Consider the following 24,097-nt stretch of genomic DNA (forward strand, 5'->3'; position numbering starts at 1 on the left):
TTCAAGGCCAGGGACATGCCTATAACTCGGGATGTCCGGAGACAAACCACTCCTGCACCTTGGAGAGGAAGGCCTTGAGCTTTCCTTTTTTTTTTTTTTTACATGGACAGAGAGAGAGAGAGTCAGAGATAGATAGGGACAGACAGACAGGAACGGAGAGATGAGAAGCATCAATCATTAGTTTTTTGTTGCAACACCTTAGTTGTTTATTGATTGCTCTCATATGTGCCTTAACCACAGGCCTTCAGCAGACCGAGTAACCCCTTGCTCGAGCCAGCACCCAAGCTGGTGAGCTTTTTGCTCAAGCCAGATGAGTTTGCGCTCAAGCTGGTGACCCCAGGGTCTTGAACCTGGGTCCTCTGCATCCCAATCCAACGCTCTATCCACTGAGCCGCTGCCTGGTCAGGCTCCTTTTTTTTTTTTTTTTCCATTTTTCCGAAGCTGGAAACGGGGAGGCAGTCAGACAGACTCCCGCATGCACCCGACTGGGATCCACCCGGCATGCCCACCAGGGGGCGATGCTCTGCCCCTCTGGGGCGTCGCTCTGTTGCACCCAAAGCCATTCTAGCGCCTGAGGCAGAGGCCACAGAGCCATCCTCAGCGCCCGGGCCATCTTTGCTCCAATGGAGCCTCGGCTGCGGGAGGGGAGGAGAGAGACAGAGAGGAAGGAGGGGGGGATGGAGAAGCAGATGGGCACTTCTCCTGTGTGCCCTGGCTGGGAATCGAACCCGGGACTCCTGTACGTCAGGCTGACGCTCTACCGCTGAGCCAACCGGCCAGGGCCTCCTTTTTGTTATTTTGAAAGAAACAGAGAGAGAGTCAGAAAGAGGAACAGACAGACAGGGAGAGAGATGAGAAGCATCAATTCTTCATTGCGGCACTTTAGTTGTTCATTTTCCATATGTGCCTTGAATGGGGGGCTGTAGCAGACCGAGTGACCCTTTGCTTAAACCAGCAACCTTGGGCTCAAGCTGGTGAGCTGTGCTCAAACCAGATGACCCCACGCTCAAGCTGGCAACCTCGGGGTTTCAAACCTGGGTCCTCTGCATCCCAGTCCGATGCTCTATCCACTGTGACACCGCCTGGTCAAACAAGCTTCCCTTTTAATAAAGTTATTTAAATAAGGGTTTGGATCCACGAGCAGAGGTCTGACAATGTGACAATGTGTAAGAATCATGGGGGGAGGGCAAGGGGATTCTGCAGCAAGGAGACTGGGAAGTGAGGAGTCAATGGATACTTGAACCAGAGCCCTGCTACAAAGCCCCCCATTCTGTCCCTACACCCACTCCCACAGTCAATACTTTTTATTCAGAGATCCTAGACTTACACACCTGCTGAAGTTGGTTCCCCTAAATCATACATGTGTTCTTAGGGGTCATTCAGAGCCATGCGCAGAGTGGGGAACTGTGGGGGAACCAGGCAGCGTGCAGCCTTCGAGTTCCCCCTCAGACTACAAACCAGGGCCCTCTCCTTGGTCTATCGAGAACCCTTATTTTCATGCTTGTTGTGGGTGTTTCCGCTGCTTAAAACACTCCCCAAGTGTGTATGGTGCCATGATGCTAGTGAGTGTCTCTGAGTGCAAAGAATGGGACATGAAAAATACATGTTAAGAGGACCTAGTTGGGTAGTTTGGAGTGTTGTCCCAATACACTAAGGTTACAGGTTTGATCTCCACTTGGGGCACATACAAGATCAACCAATAAACAAATAAGTGGAACAACAAATTGATGTTCCTCGCTCTCAAATCAATAAATAAAAATTTTTAAAGATTAAATAGGCCCTGACCAGTTGGCTCAGTGGTAGAGTGTTGGCCTGGCATGTGGATATCCTGGGTTCAATTACTGGTCAGGGCACACAGGAGAAGAAACCATCTGCTTCTCCCCCTTCACCCCTTCTCTCTTTTTCTCTCTCTTCCTCTCCCACAGCCATGGCTCGATTGATTCAAGAGTACTCTGGCTCTGGGCTCTGAGGATGGTTCTGTGAAGCCTCCACCTCAGGTGCTAAAAATAGCTCCGTTGTGAGCATGGCCCCAAATCAGGTGGATCCCAGTAGGGGAGCATGTGGGAGTCTGTCTCTCTATCTTCTCTCCTCTCACTTGGAAAAGAAGGGGAAAAAAAGAAGAAAAACTAAATATGTATTAGAGCCTGACCAGGCAGTGGTGCAGTGAATAAAGCGTCGGACTGGGACACAGAGGACCCAGGTCTGAAACCCTGAGGTCGCTGGCTTGAGCATGGGATCATAGACATGACCCCATGGTTGCTGGCTTGAGCCCAAAGGTCGCTGGCTTGAGCAAGGGGTCCCTCATTCTGCTGTAGCCCCCCAGTTGAAGCACATATGAGAAAGCAATCAATGAAGAGCTAAGGTGCCACAACGAAAAACTGATGTTTCTCATCTCTCTTCCTTCCTGTCTGTCTCTATCTCTGTCCCTCTCTCTCTCAATACACACACATATATACATACATACATACATACATACATACATGTTAGATCAGTTTAGCTATTACAGCACTGCTGGTAAGTTCTGTGTTAATGAATCAATGATTCAGATAAAATAAGGTGTTTTGGACAGAAACACACATGACAAAAGATTCTGTATTGGTTGTGACCAGAGGCTGGCAGGAACCTGTCCTTGCATTTCCCCAGAAGCAGGGGATCAGTGTTCCTGGTGACTTGATAGGAAAAAACCTCTACGAATAACAAGAATCCATTGTTTGCCCTGGCTGAAGAGCTTGCCTAGTTAGAACATTATCCTGATGCAAAAAGGCTGCCAGTTCAATCCCCAGTCAGGGCACATGAAGACACAGATCAAAGTCTGTCTGTCCCTTCTTCTCTCTCTAAAATCAATTAAAAAATAAAAAAGAATCCACTGTTTCTTTTTTGGCTCACTACCCATCCCTCTACCCATATGATCTCACAGTCTGGCCAGGGCCTGGGAGACACACAGTGGGAGCTGATACCCTCCCTGTCCCCCACCCCAGGCCCCACCAGCCCTGCTGGCAGCCCCACTCACCCAGGCCACTGTCCGCAGCTCTCCGCCGAGCATGGCCAGGGTAGGAAGAATAATACTGGGATCCGCTCTTGACGCCTGAAGGGGACAGTGGCCCAGGGCTGCTGAGAGCCAGTTCACTGGGCAGGAAGCCAGCCTGGGAAGAGGGTGGGGAAGAGGTCATCACCAGAGGGCTGGGCTAGCACCTACCACACAGCCTGGCCATCCAAGGGGTGGCAGTGACCCTTGCTTTAAACATTTCTCTCCCGATACTTGTCATGCATGAACTATATATCACAGCATTACTCTTTTAAAAATACAGCTGCCAGCAAATCTGAAGAGGAACCCTGTTCCAGGATGCAGAATGTACTAATGTGCATCTGGGTGTCAGTGAAATCTGGTTGTTTCAGTTTGTGAACATTTTTTTTAAGATAGATGGTTTAATTTTGCATAATTAGTTTGAAACTGGGCTTTCTTCCCTTGGAGCAATGAGTGACTAGGATTCGAGGCTTCATGTGAGTGTATGCTCAATACCAGATCTTTCCCATCTGTAAAATGGGTATGCTCAGAGGGCATCATGGGGACCAATGGGGGCCTTATGAGGCCTGCCTTTCGTGGAGGGCCTAGTATCCAGTTGGTGCTTAATAGCTGGTACTGCTGCCACTCTGGCTCAGGCTTGGTATGCACACAGGTGGTACCACTAGGGACAAGCCCTAGCTGCACTCTTGAAATTCAGGAGGCACCGGAGGGGACATAAATGAAACCCTTGGGTGTAAGGGGGCGGGATGCCCAAGGGATGACCTGGACAGGAGGTCATGTGGGATCACTGTGGCCAGTGTGTCAGCCTCACAGCTGGAGCAGGTGTGGGTCACTTTCACCCAGGATGGAGCCTGTAGGGTGGGCTCCCTGGGAGGAGCAAGGGACAGGATCCCTAGGTTGCAGGGCTGGCCTCAGTTTCTTAGTGTGCATTCAGGGGTAGGCAGGTGTTGAGCCCTTCTAGCTGCTATGGTAGCCCTCACATTGGGGGCGATGGGGCTGTGGTCTCTCCTGCCTTCCCCTTCTCCTGCCTTCCCACTCCTGGCCAGCCCAGCCTGCTCTGGGGCCCAGTCCTATTTTAGCTACTGCTGGAAAAATAACCAGCGCTTGGCTCAGCAAGGGACTCTTCTGCAGATCAGAGGAAGCAATTGTAACTGATCTGCTTAAAAATTTAAAAGATGGGTGGGAAAGGGTTGGGTGGAGTGGTGGGTCCCCTCCAATTCCTGGTCAGTCCCTTCCCATCTGTGATGCCCCTCCAGTCTGAAAAGTGGCGTCCCACCCACTCCATTCTCTAGTTTCTACATATAGGTGCCAATGGGCCCAGGAAGCCCCCACTCTATAGACATAGCCTCACCTGAGTCAAGCCCCCAACACCCGCATCTCTCCCGAAGGTGGTGTATGTGCTCCGCTCACCACCCTTGCCTAGAGGGGAAGAAATGAGGATCACTCAGAACTGACCCCAGGGAGCTCGCATCCTAAGCACCCGGCACATGCCTGCATGTGCAGGGGCTCCATAAGTGCACAACACCGAGAGAACCAACGTGAGATGCTGGTCTCCCTACTGGTCTGGCAGACAAAGCAGGGGTCCAACCAGACACCATTCCATCCCTGATGACCCAGAAGACTCATGCAAGTCCATCAAGGCCCCCCCATTACCTGTCCCTGAGGTAGGATGATGCTTATCTCCAAACCCCCATCCTCTGAATGTCATCTCCATTAGGTCATGAGATGTCAACTCCCCAGGGTGCTTAGCTCCCAGGGCACAGGATGTGGGGAGGGGAGGGTGGCACCTCAAGTCTTGTGAGGTTTTAGTGCCCAGACCCCTGCCAGGGGTTAGTTCATGAACCAGTATGTGACTGAAATGACTTGGAGAAAAAAGGCTCTTTCCCTGTGTGGGCAGGTGATACCTTGGGTTACAGGAACATAGCCTGCCCAACAGTGACCGTTGTAGATGGACTTTTGCCACTGCACAGATGTCTGGATCCAGGTCTGCATGAGGCAGGTACCTGGAACAATCAATAGCTGAGACATTTAAGTCTATTTCTAGCCTAAACTGGGCATCAACTCAATGTGGGTGAGGAATTAGAATGTTCTCCAACTGGGGAGGGGGGAGCTCCTGCTTTATTTTTTAAAATTAGTTTTAGAGAGGAGAGAGAAAGAGAGAGAGGAAGAAATGGTAGCAGAGCAGAAAGCAACTCCCATATGTGCCTTGACTGGGCAAGCCCAGGGTTTCAAATTGGCAACTTCAGTGTTCCAGGTTGATGCTTTATCCACTGAGCCACCACATTTTTATTTTATTTTTTTTATTTATTCATTTTATTTTAATTTTATTTTTATTTTTTTTGAGAGAGGAGACAGAGAGAGGAAAGAAATAGAAAGAACAGAGGGAGGAGCAGAAAGCATCAACTCCCATATGTGCCTTGACCGGGCAAGCCTGGGGTTTCAAACCAGCAACCTCAGAGTTCCAGGTCGACGCTTTTACCCACTGCGCCACCACAGGTCAGGCCATTTTCTTTATTTTAGAAGTACAATTTTGACTAGACTCCTAGAGGAAAGGCTGCTGTGGGTGGGGAGAGGGGCCATGCTCCCACCCACATGCCCAGTACTCCTCAAGGGCAGATAACACTGCATCCTCTTAGTGATGAGCAAACCGAGTCCTATAGGTTAGAGAGGGCCCACCCTAAATCCAGGGAGTAAATGACACCAGCACTTCCTTCCTCCCAGGGTGGGTATCGGAGCAAAGCTGGCAGGCTCTCTAGGGATCTGAGTTCTACCTGGGGAAGCAGCTTCACCTCCCAGACCCTTGGCTTTTCCTGTTAAGGCTGCAATGGTTTAAGCCCTGCATACAGCAGGCTCCAAATATGGGTTTCCAAAAAGGAAGAGGGAGAGAAGCAAAGAGAAGTTGAGGCTCTGGGAGGGGACCCTGCTGGGGCCATGAGCTCCATGGGCATACATTAGAAACCAAATCCATGCAATGGACTGCATATCAGGGCATGAGGGTGGAAGGAGAAAAGAGAATAAAACCACCAGGGTCTCATTGGGGGAAAAGACTAGTCCCACCCCTTGGGGAGCAGGGTCCTCATAGCCCACCACCCTGCCATGGCTGCTACCACACGAGAGCCACATCAGCTCCAACCAGCCTGGTCCAGAACACCAAGACTGCACCCACCTCCCCACCAGGTTTGGCCTGGGCTCCACGCCGCACTCACTGAGCTCCTTGGCACATGTGGCGGACCTGTGACACAGCTGGCTCTGGGGCCCTGCTAACCAGGCTGTGTGAGAACTGCCTGCATCAGGAAGAGGCAGGAGGAAGGAACAGCAGAGAGAAATAGCTGCAGGTGCAGAGGCCACCATGGGCCACGTCAGCTTACTTCCTGGTCTTGCCATGCAAAATGGGTGCATGGATGCTGCCCCGTCACAATTCTTCTCAGGCCACACTCTCCTGTCCAGCCCTACTGTGCATCTAGTTCTGGGCCCGGAAAATGACATGTGTGACCTGTGGGGTCTGATAGGTGGTATTCCTGTCCCTTCAGAGTTCAGCACAAAGGCCTTTGGGCTCAGTTTCCTCACCAACTGGTCAGTCATGTCAAGGGTCCCACAGTTCATACATTTACTCCCCCGGCAGCTACCTTAGCTTATAAACTACTAGCAATGGCACAGAGCTAAGTAGATTCCACACATTTTTTGCGTGAAGAATGCTTCTCTCAGGATCCCTGGCAGTGAACTAAAACCCCATTTAAACCTAGGCTCTGAGGTAGGAGATGATCCAGGGCAATGGCACCCAAATCCCCAGAGATGCCAGCTTTACAGTCACTCCAAGGCTCCCTCAGAATTGGAAAGGCAGTGCTAGGGCTAGCAGGGTGACTGCCATGGTCCCCTGGTGGGAGGGACAGAACACAGGACAACAGTAGAGGCCCTGACAGTCCCAGTGGGCAGAGCTTTGGCCAGCCCGACCAGCCACAGATCCTTGGACAGGTCCCTTCTAGTTGGCCTCTGTCTGCTCATCTGTAGTATGCTAATCACACAGGGTGTGTGCCTATGGGACCTGGCATGCTAGGCAAGGCCTCACTACCTGCTTCAAAGAAGATTCTCCGAGTATCTAACTCCACAGGTGGGGAAACCAAGGCTAGAGAGAGGAGACCCTACAAACAGGCCCCAGTGGGTGGAACTTGAACACAAGCCTGCTGAATCCTGAATCTCGTGGTCAGGGAAAGCAGGTTCTGATTGCCTGAGTACCAGGACGCCCAAGTCTACTTCCTGGTGAAGAGCTGGCCAGCTCCCACTGACCTGCGAGGTCCAGGGCATATCCACCTGTACCCTCTGTTCCAGGTGAATTGTCTTGAAAGTGCTGCCACCAAGTGTTCTGACCATGCTCCAGGGACCCTTCATGGGTGTGGGGGAAAGGGCCATGCTTCAAGGACACTCACCTCCAAGCCCCGGTCCCAGGAATGTTGACGAAGAGAGGCTGCCATGGGACTCACTGAAGTGAGAGCCTTCGCCATAGGCCTGCAGAGAGACAAGTGGGGATGAGGGGCTCTAGGGCACTGTGTTTTACAGCTGGAGAAACAGGCTCAGGAGGTGGGCATGCTTATAAGCACATGAGCCATGACTTAACCCACATATCTAAGCCCAAAGTCCTTGAAGACCTGGTTGGTGCCCAACTTCCTCCTCTGAGCCTTAGTTTCCTCATATGCATCCACTCCTTTGAAAAAGGGAAACCCAGGGTCTCAGGCCTGGCAGTAGCTCCTTACCCGGCTGGGGTCGAAGGAGGAGCTGTTCTGGTCGCCTGTGCCCCAGGAGCCCGAGCTGGGTCGGTCCTCTAGACCTGCAGGACAGGAGAGAGAAAATCACCATTATCCCTGCTCAGCTCTAAAGTCAGCTCTGACTCTTCCTCATCCCTTCATGGGGAAGCCCTCACTTGACTCAGCATGCTGTCTGGACCCATCTAATCCAGACTGGCCCTAGAGCCTATCCAGCCTCACCGAACTCTAACTCTGCCCATACTGACACTACTGTCAGTGGTAAGTGCCCCAGACACCCTGACACCTAGCATGCTTTCAGGTCTGCAGCTCAAAATAATTCTACTAGTTATCGCTGCTGGTAAACTGCTATCCATTCATCAAAACCCTATCCATTATGCTTACCCCTAGGCAGAGCCCTAACTCACACTGAACATCCTTCCTCCAGTCCTGGGCTCCTCTCTTGGGCCCAGCCCTGACTATATGGGCTGGGACATCTATCTATGTAAAGCTTCGTCTCTCTTGACTCTGCAAGAAAGGCTCATGAGAGCATAAGCAAATGGGTCATATCTTGGAAAAGTGCAAATTTCCTTTTGCCCATTCCTGCCGATTTAGGAGTTGAGCCACCCCTTCGCTGAAATAATAGCAAGCACCTGCCACTGTCTACCCACCAAGCACAGGCTGGCAGCCCCTCCGAGGTGGAACTCAATTCCCATTAGGGATAAACCAAGGCTCCTACCACCAGCCTGCCAGGCTAGGAGGCCAGAGGCCCAAGGTATAGCCCGGGTAGCTAGCACGGGAAGAGGACCTTGGTGTCAAGGGGCAGAGCAGGGTGAGGCTCTTATCTCCCCACTCTCCCAGGCAACAGGTACCCGCCCAGGACTCAGAATCTTTCCCATGGGGCAGGAAGCATGGGCTTCCTGCATCTTTCATGGGCCAGGGTTCCCACCCAACCTATCAGGGACCACAGAGCACATGGCCTGGACATGCAGAAGGAGAGCAGTCCCAGACTCCTCCTGCTCTGTGCCTCAGTTTCCCTCCTCTGTAAGTGGGGTTATGAATAGGCCCACTTGGCAGAACTAGGGGGTAATATGGGAGGAGAGGGTCACCTGTACCAACATAACCCCACTCCCACCCCACATGCCAGAGTTCCCTTGCACCCCAATCCCAAATCCTATACCCCACCTCCTGCTCATCTGTACCAAATCTTTCTTTAAATTATATCTTTCTATTTTGGTGGCATTGTGTTAATCATTTCCCCTACAGAATTGGTGTTTAATTGCTGTCTAGTTTGCATGATTATGCAATACTAAATCTCTCATCCTGATGAATATTCATAAATCTTAGATTTTGTTTTCTAATAAAAAATTTCCAATGTGATTATGAGGGGGAAGGGCCTGGGGGACTGCCTCAGTTGGTGGGAGACCCAACAAGCAGCTCCTGTGGTCTCCAGGAATCCATTCTGTGGTCTGCCACCAGGTTTGGAGCATCTGTACCAAAAGGTTCTGGACACCTACTCTGGCTCTAGGAAAGGACAACAGGCAATGAGGCAGGGGTGACCTTGGATAAACAGCCAGTATCACAAGAGCTTCAATTTCCCTCTACATGCATTTGCCTGTTGTCCCCTCCTTCCTGAAGGCCTAGCAATGGTGAAGGGCACTCCTGCGGCCCAGGGACGCCCCTCCAACATAGCCTCATAAGTGTGTGGCAAAGGCAACAAGGTGCTACTCTGCCCTTTCTGGAAAAAGTTCCTCTCCTAGAAATGACAAAAATAGGACAGCCCATCCTTCCTCTATTATTTCTATTAATAGTTATTAAACCCCAGCAATTAATTATGCATTTTAATAACCCATCCTTTGTTTGTATACTAATTAAAACATACGAATAAAATAAAACATTACTATTGGAGTATAATATTTTTTTAATTAATTAATTTATTTTTTACAGTGACAGAGAGAGACAGGGACAGGCAGGAACGGAGAGAGATGAGAAGCATTGATCATCAGTTTTTCGTTGCAACACCTTAGTTGATCATTGATTGCTCTCTCATATGTGCCTTGACCGTGGGCCTTCAGCAGACTGAGTAACCCCTTGCTTGAGGTGAGCCTTGCTCAAACCAGATGAGCCCGTGCTCAAGCTGGCGACCTTGGGTCTCGAACCTGGGTCTGCTGCATCCCAGTCCGACGCTCTATCCACTGCGCCACTGCCTGGTCAGGCTGGAGTATAATATGTTTATGATTTCTCTTTCGTTCTTTCTTTCTTTTTTTTTTTTTAGGTGAGAGGAGGGAGATAGTGAGGCAGACTCCCCAGATGCTCCCTGACCAGGATCTAACCAGCAATCTTACCTAGGGCCAAAGCTCTAGTACTAAGCTATTTTTAGCGCCTGAGGCTGGTACGCTCTAACAGAGCTATCATCAGGGCTCACTGGCTGCAGGAGGGGAAGAGAAAGAAAAGGGGTGTGTAGGGGGCAAGCAGATGGTCATTTCTCCTTTGTGCCATGACCAGGAATCAAACCTAGGTCGACACTATCCACTGAGACACCAGCTAGGGCCTGATTTCTCTCTTTTTTTAAGAAAATGCTAGAGATGACAGGTTGGTGGGAGGCACCCAGGAAAAATCCTCTATTCACTCAGATTCAGTCCAGCTGCCTCAGGTAGAAAAAGACATAAATGGAAAAGAGGGCATGTGGGTCCCAAGGGTGCTGCTCACTACCAGAGCTTCAGTTCCATCATGAGTCAGCTGGAGTGACAAAGCTGCCCATCCGTCTAGGTTGCTTCAGGGATGACAAGGACTGCTGTAGAGTGGGTGGCATAGTTGGTGTCCTGGTAGCGTCACCTCCCCATCATGTGACTGGTGGCTGGCTCTTGCCTGATGAACTGCGGGAATGACCTCTGAAAGATACTCAGCAAACACTGGCTGGGACCAAGTGGCTCATATCCTGTGCTAGATTCCCCTGAGGTAGAGTCAGCAAACCATGGCCCTTAGACCAAGTCTGGCCTTCAAGTTTTATTGGCATGGCCACACCTACTTGACCCCTACTGTCTATGGCAGCTTTTGCTACAAAGGCAGAGTACATTAGTTGTGATAGAGACTGCCTGGCCTCCACACATGCACTGCTTGGCCCTTTATGGAGATGATCAACTAGTCCTGGTGAGTGTTAAGATTCCAGAAACCAGTTCCTTTGTATAAAGAAGCCCAACCATCAGAATTCAGTGCCAGAAGTAGGGCTACTGTGTGGGACAGACAAAACCCAGGTGGTCACAGGGCCCTGGACATGGCCTTATACACTATCCCCACCCCCAACCCCCTACAGGTATAACCAGGTAGCCATCAGCCCGACCTGGAGTCTTCATCCTGCAGCCTAGCTTTGTAAGTGCTCCCTCATCTGGGAGCTACCCTCCTACCTTCCTCACTCTGGTTTCTGACCCACTGGCTGGGACCAGCTATACCCCTGCAGTGCTCTTCCAGGTTCCCTGACCACACTCTACCCCAACAGTTCAATGAAGTTTTCAGAAGCAAATCCTGGCTCTCTCCCTCCCTGTAATTCCTGCTATGACTCCCTAATGCCCTCAGCGCAGAGACCCGGCTCCTCCCTGATCTCCCCCACAACACAGGAGCAGACCTCTTCCCCAGCCCAGTTCTGCCCTGTTTGTTTGTTTTTTCCCCATTTTTCCAAAGCTGGAAACGGGGAGGCAGTCAGACAGACTCCCACATGCGCCCACCCGGGATCCACCTGGCATGCCCACCAGGGGGCGATGCTCTGCCCCTCTGGGGCAGCTCTCTAGATGCATCCAGAGCCACTCTAGCGCCTGAGGCAGAGGCCACAGAGCCATCCTCAGCTCCCGGGCCATCTTTGCTCCAATGGAGCCTCGGCTGCAGGAGGGGAAGAGAGAGACAGAGAGGAAGGAGAGGGGGAGGGGTGGAGAAGCAGATAGATGCTTCTCCTGTGTGCCCTGGCCAGGAATCAAACCCGGGACTCCTGCACGCCAGGCCAACGCTCTACCACTGAGCCAACCGGCCAGGGCTCTGCCCTGGTTCTTAATCCCCCTTCAGGGAAATCACCCTGCAAGTCTCCTCCCAGCCCAGGGCCCTCTCTGTGACCCTAGAGTTTCCTGCACAGGACTGCCCCCACAAATAGCCTCCACATTTGTTTTCCATGTCTTTGTTGCATTCACAAATAACTTAACTTGATCCAACAGGACTTTCACCATGATAACAATGTCTGTTCCAATCAGTAACCATACAGCTGCTAAACAACTTCCAACTCTGGGATTTTAATTAACATAAATTTAGATTGCCCTATGTAGCTAGTGGCTGCTGTATTGGACAGCACGGCCCCAAAAGACAAAGCCTAAAATAATAAAAAATAAAAATAACCACCATGGACCATGATCACAACTGAGAAAAATTAACAACAATGCCTTAAGAACAACTTATTCAGCCGGCACTCAAGTAATTATTTTCTTCTTGGGTTTGTATCAGGTGGTAGATGTGACCCCGAGCCCATCTGCTCTCCCTCAGGTGTTTCCCTAAAATTAGTATTCCCAAGAAACCTGACAGTGGCCATTTGATTACCCTGCCTGGGTGTGACCCCATGGTGCCTGGGGTCTCACAGGAGTAGTAGGGAGTAAGAGGGAGGGTGGTGGTGAAAGGAACATGGATTTAATTCAGAGACTGCCTTAAAAATAAATAAGTAAATAATAAAGTTGGAGGTAGCCCTTCCTCTCGGGTGGGATCTCACCACTAGTGTGTGTGTGTGTGTGTGGGGGGGGGGGGTTGATTATTTCACATACTCGCAGGAAGCTGCAGAGAAAATGCAGCTCAAAATCCAAATTCACTCATTGTTCACATTTTGCCCCTTTTATCACCTATTTATAATGTTGCATGTACCCCTGAAATGGGGGCAGAAAGGCAGGGCCCTGTGCTACCCAACCCAGACAAGAAGGGGTCCCTCAACCCAACCTTTCCTAAACTCCCAGAGAAGCTGCTCCCAACCCTGGGGCTTCTCTAGTACACAGAACTGGCTCTCAGCTGAGGGGATCCCACATATAGGTAGGGACCCCAAATTTTAGAAGCTAGCCTAACTGCCTCCCTGCAAATTTCAGATCTGTGACTAAAGTGGTAACAGAAAGATTCCCTCCTTATCCAGTCTCAAGAGAAATCCACAAGATATCCAAGGGTGGGGATAGGACAACCTGTACCTCTACCCCCAAATATGAGCTCAGAGGCCAACCTGTGCTCTTCCTGCAAGAAATATACACAAGAGAAAAGAAACATGGAATACAAAACATGGACCAAGCTCATAGGTTCAGGATTTATTCCAGAAACAGAAGCATATAGATAGCAACCTCCACATACCTGCAAATTACAGAGCATATGGTTCTTTGGAAGAAACATGAGATTTCAGAGACAGAGAGAGAGAGAGAGAGAGAGAGAGAGAGAGAGAGAGAGAGAGAAAGAGAGGAAAGCAGGAAAATCTAAGAAAAGAAGTTCCTGTGCCTGACCGATAATGATGCAGTGAATAGAGCATTGACCCAGAATGTTGAGGTTCCTGGTTCAAACCTCAAGGTCACCAGCTTGAGCACAAGGTCACTGGCCTGAATGCAGGATCATAAACATGATCTCTAGGTCGCTGGCTTGAACAAGGGGTCACAGGCTCCACTTGAACCTCCCACCCCCATCAAGGCATGTATGAGAATCAATCAATGAGCAACTAAAAGTGAAACAACTATGAGTTGATGCATCTCATCTCTCTCCTTCCCTCCTTTCCTTTATTATTATTTTTTTAGTAAGAGAGAGGGAGGGACAGAGAGATGGTCAGGCTGGAAAGGAGAGAGATGAGAAGCACCAGTTCTTCATTGTGGCATCTTGGTTGTTCATTGACTGCTTTCTCATACGTGCTTTGACCAGGGGGCTAGAACAGAGCAAGTAACCCCTTGCTTAAGCCAGCGACCTTTGGGCTCAAGCTAGCAACCAGGGCGTCATATCTATGATCCCATGCTCAAGCTGGAAACCCCATGCTCAAGCCGGCAACCTTGGGATTTTGAACCTGGGTCATCAACATCCCAGTTCAACACTCTCTATCCACTGTGCCACTACCTGGTCAGGCTCCTCCTTCCCATCTTTAAATTCAGATTTATAAAACAGTATCGGAGGAAGTGAGCACAGAATGAATAGTGCAGAAAAGGTGATCACGGAAGAGAAGGGAAAGTTCTGGAAATGACCCAAACACACAGGAAATGGAAGGGATTCTGATACGATGAACATGAAGATCTAAACAAGAGCCAACATTAGACTTGACACCAGAGAGCTGGCATCCCCCAAGAGAAAAGAAAATACAACTCATACTAGAATGGAAGACATAGCTGACCTTCATTTCTGAGCCAGAGACCTCAAGGGCCAACCCCCAAAATGAATGGAAAAGTGCAGAGAATTAAGATAAACACATATACATTCATTAAATGTCATGGACAAACGATGGCATACAAACTGCACAGGCGGAGGTGACATTTCACATAGTTTATCCTACTGGTTCCTTGCAATGGCTGCTAATATCCCCATTTGACAGATGAGAAACTGAGGTACAAAGAAACTTAGTAGTTCATTTAGTCTCATAATAAGTAGCAGAATTTGCTTAAGGTCTCATTAAGTAGCAGAGTCAATACAAAGATACATTTTCCTGAGCAGGACACAAATATATATAACAAGCCAGTGAAAAGAAACATTGTTTAAAAAGGTGGCAGTTTGTATATTATGGGACTGAATATTAAAGGAGAAGAGAAGCAAAGGCTCATTCTACTTTCCCCCAAGAGGCATAGGTGACTTTGCTTCTGCTGTTCAAGAGCCAGAAATGGTAAGTTTCATCACGTTCGTTCTGTAAAGCCATGAAAATATCTACCAATGAGCTGTGAACAAGCATAGACCATTCAAAACCAATTCCAAAAAACAGAGCCACTATAGGAGAGGGTATAAAGCATATGCAACTACAGGAGAGGGTATAAAGACAGGAAAACTAAACGTGAAAGTACGGAGAATTGGCTGAAGATGTAAACCTCACAATTTCTTGAAAACTAAAGCCACAGCACCTACAGAAGACATTTTGGAACAAGCAAATCTGAAAGACTACAGAGAATCAGCTGCACAAAGATCAAGACATGAAACCAAAAGGTGGGGTTGTAATGTTCATCTAAAAGTCCGTCTTCAAAAGGCAAGTGCTTGCTGGAGTAGAGATGGTGGCTTCTCACTGGTGATGGGCAGGACCGACAATAAAGCCCCACTGACTCGAGTTTCATGTGCCAATAACACAGTGTGCAAATAAATAAATAGGAGCCCAGGGAACAAATACCCAGAGATCAACAAACACAGGAGGGGAGATGAGCGGCTCTCTTGATGTCAAACCCTAAATGTGGTCAGGTGGGAACAAAGACCTCATGATTCCATGTCTAACTGTCCCTTAAGTGCTCGTGAAGAATAACGAAGTGGCTCCATTTCAGTGAGAGTAGGAATGCTCTGTACCATCTGGGCAGGTACAACAGCTCATACTGCATCTATTTCTGCATTAGTGACATAGAATAGAAATTTGCCAATACAGGAAAAGAAATACCATTTCCCACTAGAAAATCAGCAATCTCCAAAATAACCATCAAAGACAAAAAGAGAAAAAAATTAAATTATCAAGTATCTAAAGCATAAGGAAAAGAATAATTATTGAAACCAATGAGAGCCCTAGCTGGCTAGCTCAGAGCATCATCCCAAAACACAACATTTGCAGGCTTGATCCCTGGCTTGGCACACATGGAGAACAACCAGTGACTGCACAATGAAGTGGGACAACAAATGAATGTGTCCCTCTCTTGTTTTCCCTTCCTCTGTCTTTCTAAACTCAAAAATAAATAAATAATAAAAAAAAGAAACCAATGGGATACAACTAAAGTGGTCCTCAGAGGGAAACGTATAATCCCAACTCTGATAACTAAACGAGAGAACAAATGTGGCCTCTGACGTAAAAATCAATGAAATAAAACCTTTAAAAACAGGAGGAAGATAGGCCCTGGCCGGTTGGCTCAGCGGTAGAGCGTCGGCCTGGCATGTGGGGGACCCGGGTTTGATTCCCGGCCAGGGCACATAGGAGAAGCGCCCATGTGCTTCTCCACCCCCCCCTCCTTCCTCTCTGTCTCTCTCTTCCCCTCCCGCAGCCAAGGCTCCATTGGAGCAAAGATGGCCTGGGCGCTGGGGATGGCTCCTTGGCCTCTGCCCCAGGTGCTAGAGTGGCTCTGGTCGCAGCAGAGCGACGCCCTGGTGGGCATGCCGGGTGGATCCCGGTCGGGCGCATGCGGGAGTCTGTCTGACTGTCTCTCCCCGTTTCCAGCTTCAGAAAAATACAAAAACAGGAGGAAGATAAAGATGGGAGACGGGGCCCTGGCCGGTTGGCTCAGCGGTAGAGCGTCGGCCTGGCGTGCAGGGGACCTGGGTTCGATTCCCGGCCAGGGCACATAGGAGAAGCGCCCATTTGCTTCTCCACCCCCAGCCCCTCCTTCCTCTCTGTCTCTCTCTTCCCCTCCCGCAGCTAAGGCTCCATTGGAGCAAAGATGGCCCGGGCGCTGGGGATGGTTCCTTGGCCTCTGCCCCAGGCACTAGAGTGGCTCTGGTAGCAGCAGAGCAACGCCCCGGAGGGGCAGAGCGTTGCCCCTGGTGGGCGTGCCGGGTGGATCCCGGTCGGGCACATGTAGGAGTCTGTCTGACTGTCTCTCCCCATTTCCAGCTTCAGAAAAAATACCAAAAAAAAAAAAAAAAAAAAAAAGAAGATGGGAGACGGAAGAGAAAAGAGGTTGGTTGACAAATATTGATTCAACAATGAAGCAGAATGGAAGATCAAGAATAGCCTGACCAGGTGGTGGTGCAGTGGATAGAGCATCGAACTGGGATGTGGAGGACCCAGGTTCGAAACAGGTAGTTCACTGGCTTGAGTGCGGACTCATCCGCTTGAGTAGAGGCTCAACAGCTTGAGCGAGGGTTCGCTAGCTGAAGCGTGGGATCACAGACATGACCCCATGATCACTGGCTTGAGCCCAAAGGTTGCTGGCTTGAAGCCCAAGGTCGCCGGCTTGAGCAAGGGGTCACTCACTCTGCTGTAGCTCCCTGGTCAAGGCACATATGAGAAAGCAATCACTGAACAACTAAGGAGCTGCAACGAAGAATTGATGCTTCTCATCTCTCTCCCTTCCTGTCTATCTGCTTCTATCTGTCCCTATCTGACTCTGTCAAAAAATCCCACAAAAAACGATCAATAACAGATACAAGCCCTGACCAGGTGGTAGTGCAGTGGATAGAGCATCAAACTGGGATGTGAAGGTTGCTGGCTTGAGCACAAGATCATAGACATGACCCCATGGTCACTGGCTCGAGCCTAAAGGTCGCTGGCTTGAGACCAATGTTGCTTGCTTGAGCAAGGGGTTACTTGCTCTGCTGTAGCCCCCCACCCCGTCAAGGCACATATGAGAAAACAATCAATGAACAACTAAGGTGCCGCAATGAAGAATTGATGCTTCTCATCTCTCTCCCTTCCTGTCTGTCCCTCTCTCTGACTTTCTGTCAAAAAACAAACAAGAATGCAACATTAGCCATTTTTCTTTTCTTTCCTTTATTGATTTTAGTGAGAGAGGAAGGGAGAGGGGGGAGGGGTGGGGGAGAGGGAGATGGAAGAGGCGGAGAGGGAGAGAGAGACAGAAACATAGAGCTGTTCTTGCATGTGCCCTGACCGGGGATCAAATCAGCAAACTTAGTGCTTTGGGACGATGCTCAAACAACTGAACTATCTGTCAAGAGCAATGTTAGCCATTTTTAAATGTGCCTTAAACAAATGATTTTTGCCTAAGAAAATGGTAAAATGGACAAGAAGCATGATAAAAATCCCAACAAGCCAAATGTATGCATGGGGGACAAACAGGGTAGAGCTGGTTTCCCACACATGGAGGGACTAAGTACTACTCTTGGAGATTATTCCTGAGAATCTGGCTTAGAAATACAGAAATGCCTAAAGCTGCAGCCCAATACGACTTCGGAACACAGGCAAAATGCAAAACGGATCTAGCCAACAAAAAGAACGCAGACCATGCACAAAATTCAAGGAGTACCAGGGTGACAACAACCATTAGCAGCAAATATCACAAACCTGGTGAAGGAAGAAAACCAGAGAATGTTCTGAAACATTCCTGTGGATGGTCATATAGGACCAGAAGAAACCACCCTTAACATGATAAACACAGAAAGATCAATCTTGAATTGACAGTGTCTCTGTTGGTACTGCTAACAACAAGCAAATAGTATGTGTTGTACGGTTCTAGAAACACCAGCCAATGCAAAAAAGGACATGGCATCTGAGCTTGGACGAAGGAAGCTAGGTGTCTGAGGATGGGTGACCTGGAAAACAGAACCAAGGGGAAAATGCAAATAATTATGAGATGGCAGGAGGTGACCAGGTGGAAAACATGATGAAAAAGATTCCAAACCACAGTACAGAAATTTCTGGAATACCTAGAAATAACATGACCAAATTTTTAAAAATCTATAAAATGACTGCTTTATACTTCAATCTTAAAAGCTTATTTTAAAAACTAAGATAAACTAAGGATCAAAAAAGAAAACTTAAATGGAAAAGATACCAGGCTTCCCTACACAGATTTTTTGACGCAGGGGAGTGAGAGAAAGAGAAGTATCTATTCTTTATTCCACTTAGTAGTTCCATTTAGCTGTGCTTGTGCACTCATTGGTTGCTTTTCATATGTGTCCTAACTGGGGATTAAACCCGCCACCTCAGCAGGCCAGGATGCGAACCACTGAACCACCTGGCCAGAGCAATACCGGGTTCTTACACTAAAAAGACAAACAGTTCTTCCCAAACTTATCTATATATTTAACATATCAAAATCCCAACAGGTTTGGCCCTGGCCGGTTGGCTCAGCGGTAGAGCGTCGGCCTGGCGTGCGGGGAACCCGGGTTCGATTCCCGGCCAGGGCACATAGGAGAAGCGCCCATTTGCTTCTCCACCCCCCCCCCTTCCTCTCTGTCTCTCTCTTCCCCTCCCGCAGCCAAGGCTCCATTGGAGCAAAGATGGCCCGGGCGCTGGGGATGGCTCCTTGGCCTCTGCCTCAGGCGCTAGAGTGGCTCTGGTCGCGGCAGAGCGAAGCCCCGGAGGGGCAGAGCATCGCCCCCTGGTGGGCAGAGCTTCGCCCCCTGGTGGGCGTGCCGGGTGGATCCCGGTCGGGCGCATGCGGGAGTCTGTCTGACTGTCTCTCCCCGTTTCCAGCTTCAGAAAAATACAAAAAAAAAAAAAAAAAAAATCCCAACAGGTTTATTTTGGGGGGTCAGGGGAGGGGGAAAACAAGACATTGCATAATTATTCTAAAGATCATGGAAAAGAATCAGCATCTCTAAAATTAGGGGGGAAAAATACCTGAAAAAGAACAAATGAGATAGTACTACAAGCACACCATAAAGCTACAGTAATAGCACTGGGTAGTACTGAGGTACTTAGAGAGAGAAAGGTAAAAAGATGAGAAAAACGATTCATGGGTAATTGAAAATTAGCAATTTTTTTTCAAATTTATTGATTTTACAAAGACAGAGAGAGGAAGGGGTGGAGGTAGGGGGTGTAGGAGGGGGAGGTGGGAGGGCACCAGGTGTTGTTGTACTTGGTTGTGCATTTATTGCTTCCTATATATGCCCTGACCAGGGATTGAACCCTCATTCTTGGTGTTTCAGGATGCTCTAACTGAGCTAACCAGCCAGGGTGCAGAAGGAAATTCTTTAAGGAATATCAAATCACAAAGGTTTCCTTGAATTTATCCTGTTGTAGAAACTTCTAACTTAAATATTTAATCAATTTCTTTTTACTCTAATGAGAATACCAAATGCTATGATTCTTTGGCTGCACTTCATATTTTCAATGTTTCCATTCTGCTGATTTCTGTCTATCCTGTCTTGGCTGTTTTAATCTCCCCCTTATTCCAAAAGGTGAGTAAAAACGAAGTTTGATCTCTCCAAGTGGTCAGGCTAATTTCTTTCTACTTTTTAATGTTTTACTTCTAAATTTCTGGCATTGTTCTCAAAAAAACATAGTTTAAACTTTGGTCTTTTTTTTTAACGTCAGAGGTTTTCATTGTGCCCAGTATGTAGTTGATATGTATAAAAGGGGCACAGACCCTAATTACAGGGTATGGCCTTTAAAGGATGAGTCCTTCTAACTGGAAGTGCCCTCAAAACTGCTTGGAAGCTCCTTCAGGCCCCACCACAGCCTTTTCATTAGTGGCTCTGGGTCCAGGGCACAGGAGTTTGTGTTTTGAGCAGCCCAATGTGTACACACTTGGCCAGGGACAACTACATTAGCTCAGCCCTGATCATTGTTAAGGTTCCTCTCCTCCACTTATTTTTCAAGTTTCTGCTCTGCCAAGGACTGCAAAAGCATGCTTTCCTGCCCTCCAGAATCTTTCTTGTATATTCCTCAACCAGATGTAATGAGCAGCAGGCACACTCATGACTGTCACATCTGCATTATAGAATGGACTGTCATCCAGTACTTAAGGATTTTTTAGAAATGGCATCATGTGCCCTGGCCAGTTGGCTCAGTGGTAGAGGGTCGGCCCGGCGTGTGGAGATCCTGGGTTCAACTCCTGGTCAGGGCACACAGGAGAAGCGCCCATCTGCTTCTCCACCCTTCCCCCTCTCCTTTCTCTCTATCTCTCTCTTACACTCCCATAGCCAAGGCTCCACTGGAGCAAAGTTGGCCTAGGCACTGATGATGGCTCCGTGGCCTCCACCTCAGGCGCTAGAATGGCTCCAGTTGCAACAGAGCAATGCCTCAGATAGGCAGAGCATCACCCCCTAGTGGGCATGCCGGGTGGATCCCAGTCAGGCACATATGGAAGTCTTGTCTCTCTGTCTCCTTGCTTCTCACTTAAAAAAAAAAAAATGGCACCATGTCTAGAATACATCATAAATGAAAAACTTGATACCATAAAAATTAAACCGGTAAGCCACCAAGACAAATCATTGAGTGGTTAGCTGGTATGGTTACTTAAACTTGAGTTTTAGCTTCTCCGTTAAGTAAAATAAGGATGATAAAAGCACCTATTTCACTGCACTGTGGAAACGGAAGACTCATAATTAATGACCCAGTTTGGGTACCTGTTATACAGTGCTCAAGAAGTGGTGATATAAATCATCACTGGTAAGTGTTATGATTCCTCATGTTAAAAAGTTTATCAGGCCCTGGCCGGTTGGCTCAGCGGTAGAGCGTCGGCCTGGCGTGCGGGGGACCAGGGTTCAATTCCCGGCCAGGGCACATAGGAGAAGCGTCCATTTGCTTCTCCACCCCCCCTCCTTCCTCTCTGTCTCTCTCTTCCCCTCCCGCAGCCGAGGCTCCATTGGAGCAAAGATGGCCCGGGCGCTGGGGATGGCTCTATGGCCTCTGCCTCAGGCACTAGAATGGCTCTGGTTGCAACAGAAGCGACGCCCCGGATGGGCAGAGCATCGTCCCCTGGTGGGCATGCCACGTGGATCCCAGTCAGGCGCATGAGGGAGTCTGTCTGACTGCCTCCCTGTTTCCAACTTCAGAAAAATACAAAAAAAAAAAAAAAAAAAAAGAATCAACCAATGAATGCATAAGTGGAACAAACAGATGTTTCTGTGTCTCTTCCCATTCCTTCTCAAAAGTTAAAAAAAAACAAACAAAAAACAAAAACAAAACTTGTATGGCCCATCAGCTTTTGAAAAGGGAATCACCCATTATTAATCAAATAAGTGTCCACTGAAATGACATGTTTCTTTTCACATATTAAATGGGAAAGATTTTAAAGATCCAGTGCTGATTAAGGGGTAAGGACATTTCATGGTGAATACATGTCCACAGCCAGCCTAGTGACTTTCCCCAGGATAATAATACACACTTGTGCAGGGTCCTTACAAAGACAAAACGTGGAAGCCACCTCTCCTGTTAGATTTTTCACCCAAGCATGTGTTAGGTTTACACAAACCAAAAGAATTGTGGCGAAATTAAAAATAGAAATGCTGCCTGACCTGTGGTGGCGCAGTGGATAAAGTATCAACCTGGAAATGCTGAGGTCTCCGGTTCAAAACCCTGGGCTTGCCTGGTCAAGGCACATATGGGAGTTGATGCTTTCTGCTCCTCCCCCCTTCCCTCCCCCCCCCCTCTCTATAATGAATAAATAAAATCTTTATTAAAAAAAAAAAAAAAAAAATAGAAATGCTTCTTCTGGTCTGACAATGAGCATTTTCTGCTAACTCCTGTGGCCTCAAACCCTGTAGTGTTTGGCAGAGGATGTGCTATCACTTAAGAGATCTGTGCCTCAGGATTTCAGGATTTCCCAAAAGGGAAAGACTGAAAAAATTATTGTTTTAAATGTCTTCCAATCCAGAGAATTAGAAAACCTTGGCCTAGCATTGGTTGGCTGCCAATGCCCCTCTGACACCATTTTAAAACCAGAGATGCGGCCCTGGCCGGTTGGCTCAGCGGTAGAGCGTCAGCCTAGCGTGCGGAGGACCCGGGTTCGATTCCCGGCCAGAGCACACGGGAGAAGTGCCCATTTGCTTCTCCACCCCTCCGCCGCGCTTTCCTCTCTGTCTCTCACTTCCCCTCCCGCAGCCAAGGCTCCATTGGAGCAAAGATGGCCCGGGCGCTGGGGATGGCTCTGTGGCCTCTGCCCTAGGCGCTAGAGTGGCTCTGGTCGCAACATGGCGACGCCCAGGATGGGCAGAGCATCGCCCCCTGGTGGGCAGAGCTTCGCCCCATGGTGGGCGTGCTGGGCGGATCCCGGTCGGGCGCATGCGGGAGTCTGTCTGACTGTCTCTCCCTGTTTCCAGCTTCAGAAAAAAAAATGAAAAACAAAAAACAAAAAACAAAAAAAACCTAGAGATGGCCCAGGCAGACATGGGCAAGACTGCCCACAGACACCAGCACACCACTCAGCTATTATTTCAATTACTTGCAGACACCTCCTACTTCAGGCCAGGCTGCTGATTTTCTGATAGGAAGTGCCCTTTGGGAATGAAGTTAAGAGAAGCAAGTCACGGTAACTTAAGAGTCATCAGAAAAATGCCAGACCAAGATATACAAGGAGGGGTGAGTGGAAGACTGAGGCTGGGGGTCCGCTAGCATTAGGAAACTTTTTTTTTTAAGCTAAGGAGGGAGGGAGGGAGCAAGGAGGGAGGAAGAAAGACAGAGAGAGACAGAGAGAGAGAGACAAGAGAGAGAGGAAGGGAGAGAGATGAGAAGCATCAACTTGTAGCTATGGCACTTTACTTGCTCACTGAATGCTTTCTCTATGTGTCTTGGGGGGGAGGGGTTCCAGCTGAGCTAGTGACCCCTTGTTCAAGCCAGTGACCTTGGGCTTCAAGCCAGTGACCTTTTAGCTAAAGACAGCGACCTCGCGCTCAAGCCGGTGACCTTGGCATTTCAAACCTGGGTCCTCAGCATCCCAGGTTGACACTCTATCTACTGTACCACTTGGTCAGGCATTTGGAAACTCTTGATAAATGGCAGTGTTCCCTTTAAGCTGACATGGCTTGTATGGAAGGAGGGTGAGCCACTTACTAATTAATGACAGGGGGAATGGATAAGGCCCTCCCTGTCCAAAGTGTCAGGACAGGGCCAGAGGTATGGCAGGGGCTGCAGAAACCACGAAAAATCAACCTGCAAATGTTCAAAGAGGTGCCACTCAGGTTGGGCTGGGCATCCAGTGGAAAGCCAGTCTAGGCATGGGCAGTCCTGGAGGAATCCCTTATCCCGGACCATGACTTTGGCTACTTAAGGCTGCTGGTCTTGTGAGTGGACATCAGATTAGGGAAGACCATGCAGGGCAGAGGCTGGGGGAGATGAAGGCGCATCTGTGCCATTGCTTCCAGGAAGCCCCCAGGGCCTGCTCCTCTGCCTATGGCAGGGAAGAGGCAGTACAGTGGTCCCCAACCTTTTTTGGGCCACGGACTGGTTTAATGTCAGAAAATATTTTCACGGACCGGCCTTTAGGGTGGGACGGATAAATGTGTCCCGTGACCAAGACAAGCATCAAGAGTGAGTCTTAGACGGATGTAACAGAGGGAATCTGGTCATTTTTAAAAAATAAAACATCATTCAGACTTAAATATAAATAAAACGGAAATCATGTAAGTTATTTATTCTTTCTCTGCGGACCGGTACCAAATGGCCCATGGACTGGTACCGGTCCACGGCCCGGGGTTTGGGGACCATTACCCTAGATTGTGGGGGTTATTTCAGAAGGGAGGGATGTGGGGATTTCCATACCTCAGAGAAGACTCTGGCTGG

At 48.9% G+C, this 24,097-nt stretch overlaps 1 protein-coding gene across 11 annotated transcripts in view; it reads right to left on the minus strand.

Moving 5' to 3' along the window:
• The window catches only part of TCF3 (transcription factor 3), a 46,897-nt gene that overhangs the window by 14,920 nt on the left and 7,880 nt on the right, over positions 1–24,097 (minus strand). For all 11 annotated transcript variants that reach the window (XM_066342753.1, XM_066342733.1, XM_066342717.1 and 8 more), the window contains exons 4-7: positions 7,774–7,847; positions 7,450–7,528; positions 4,377–4,444; positions 3,011–3,143 (exon numbers count right to left, since the gene is read on the minus strand). In XM_066342753.1, the coding sequence (XP_066198850.1) occupies positions 3,011–3,143; positions 4,377–4,444; positions 7,450–7,528; positions 7,774–7,847 (354 nt within the window). The remainder of the gene's footprint in view (positions 1–3,010; positions 3,144–4,376; positions 4,445–7,449; positions 7,529–7,773; positions 7,848–24,097) is intronic.

Source organism: Saccopteryx leptura, chromosome 1 (genome assembly GCF_036850995.1).
Source record: "Saccopteryx leptura isolate mSacLep1 chromosome 1, mSacLep1_pri_phased_curated, whole genome shotgun sequence".
Taxonomy (NCBI): domain Eukaryota; kingdom Metazoa; phylum Chordata; class Mammalia; order Chiroptera; family Emballonuridae; genus Saccopteryx; species Saccopteryx leptura.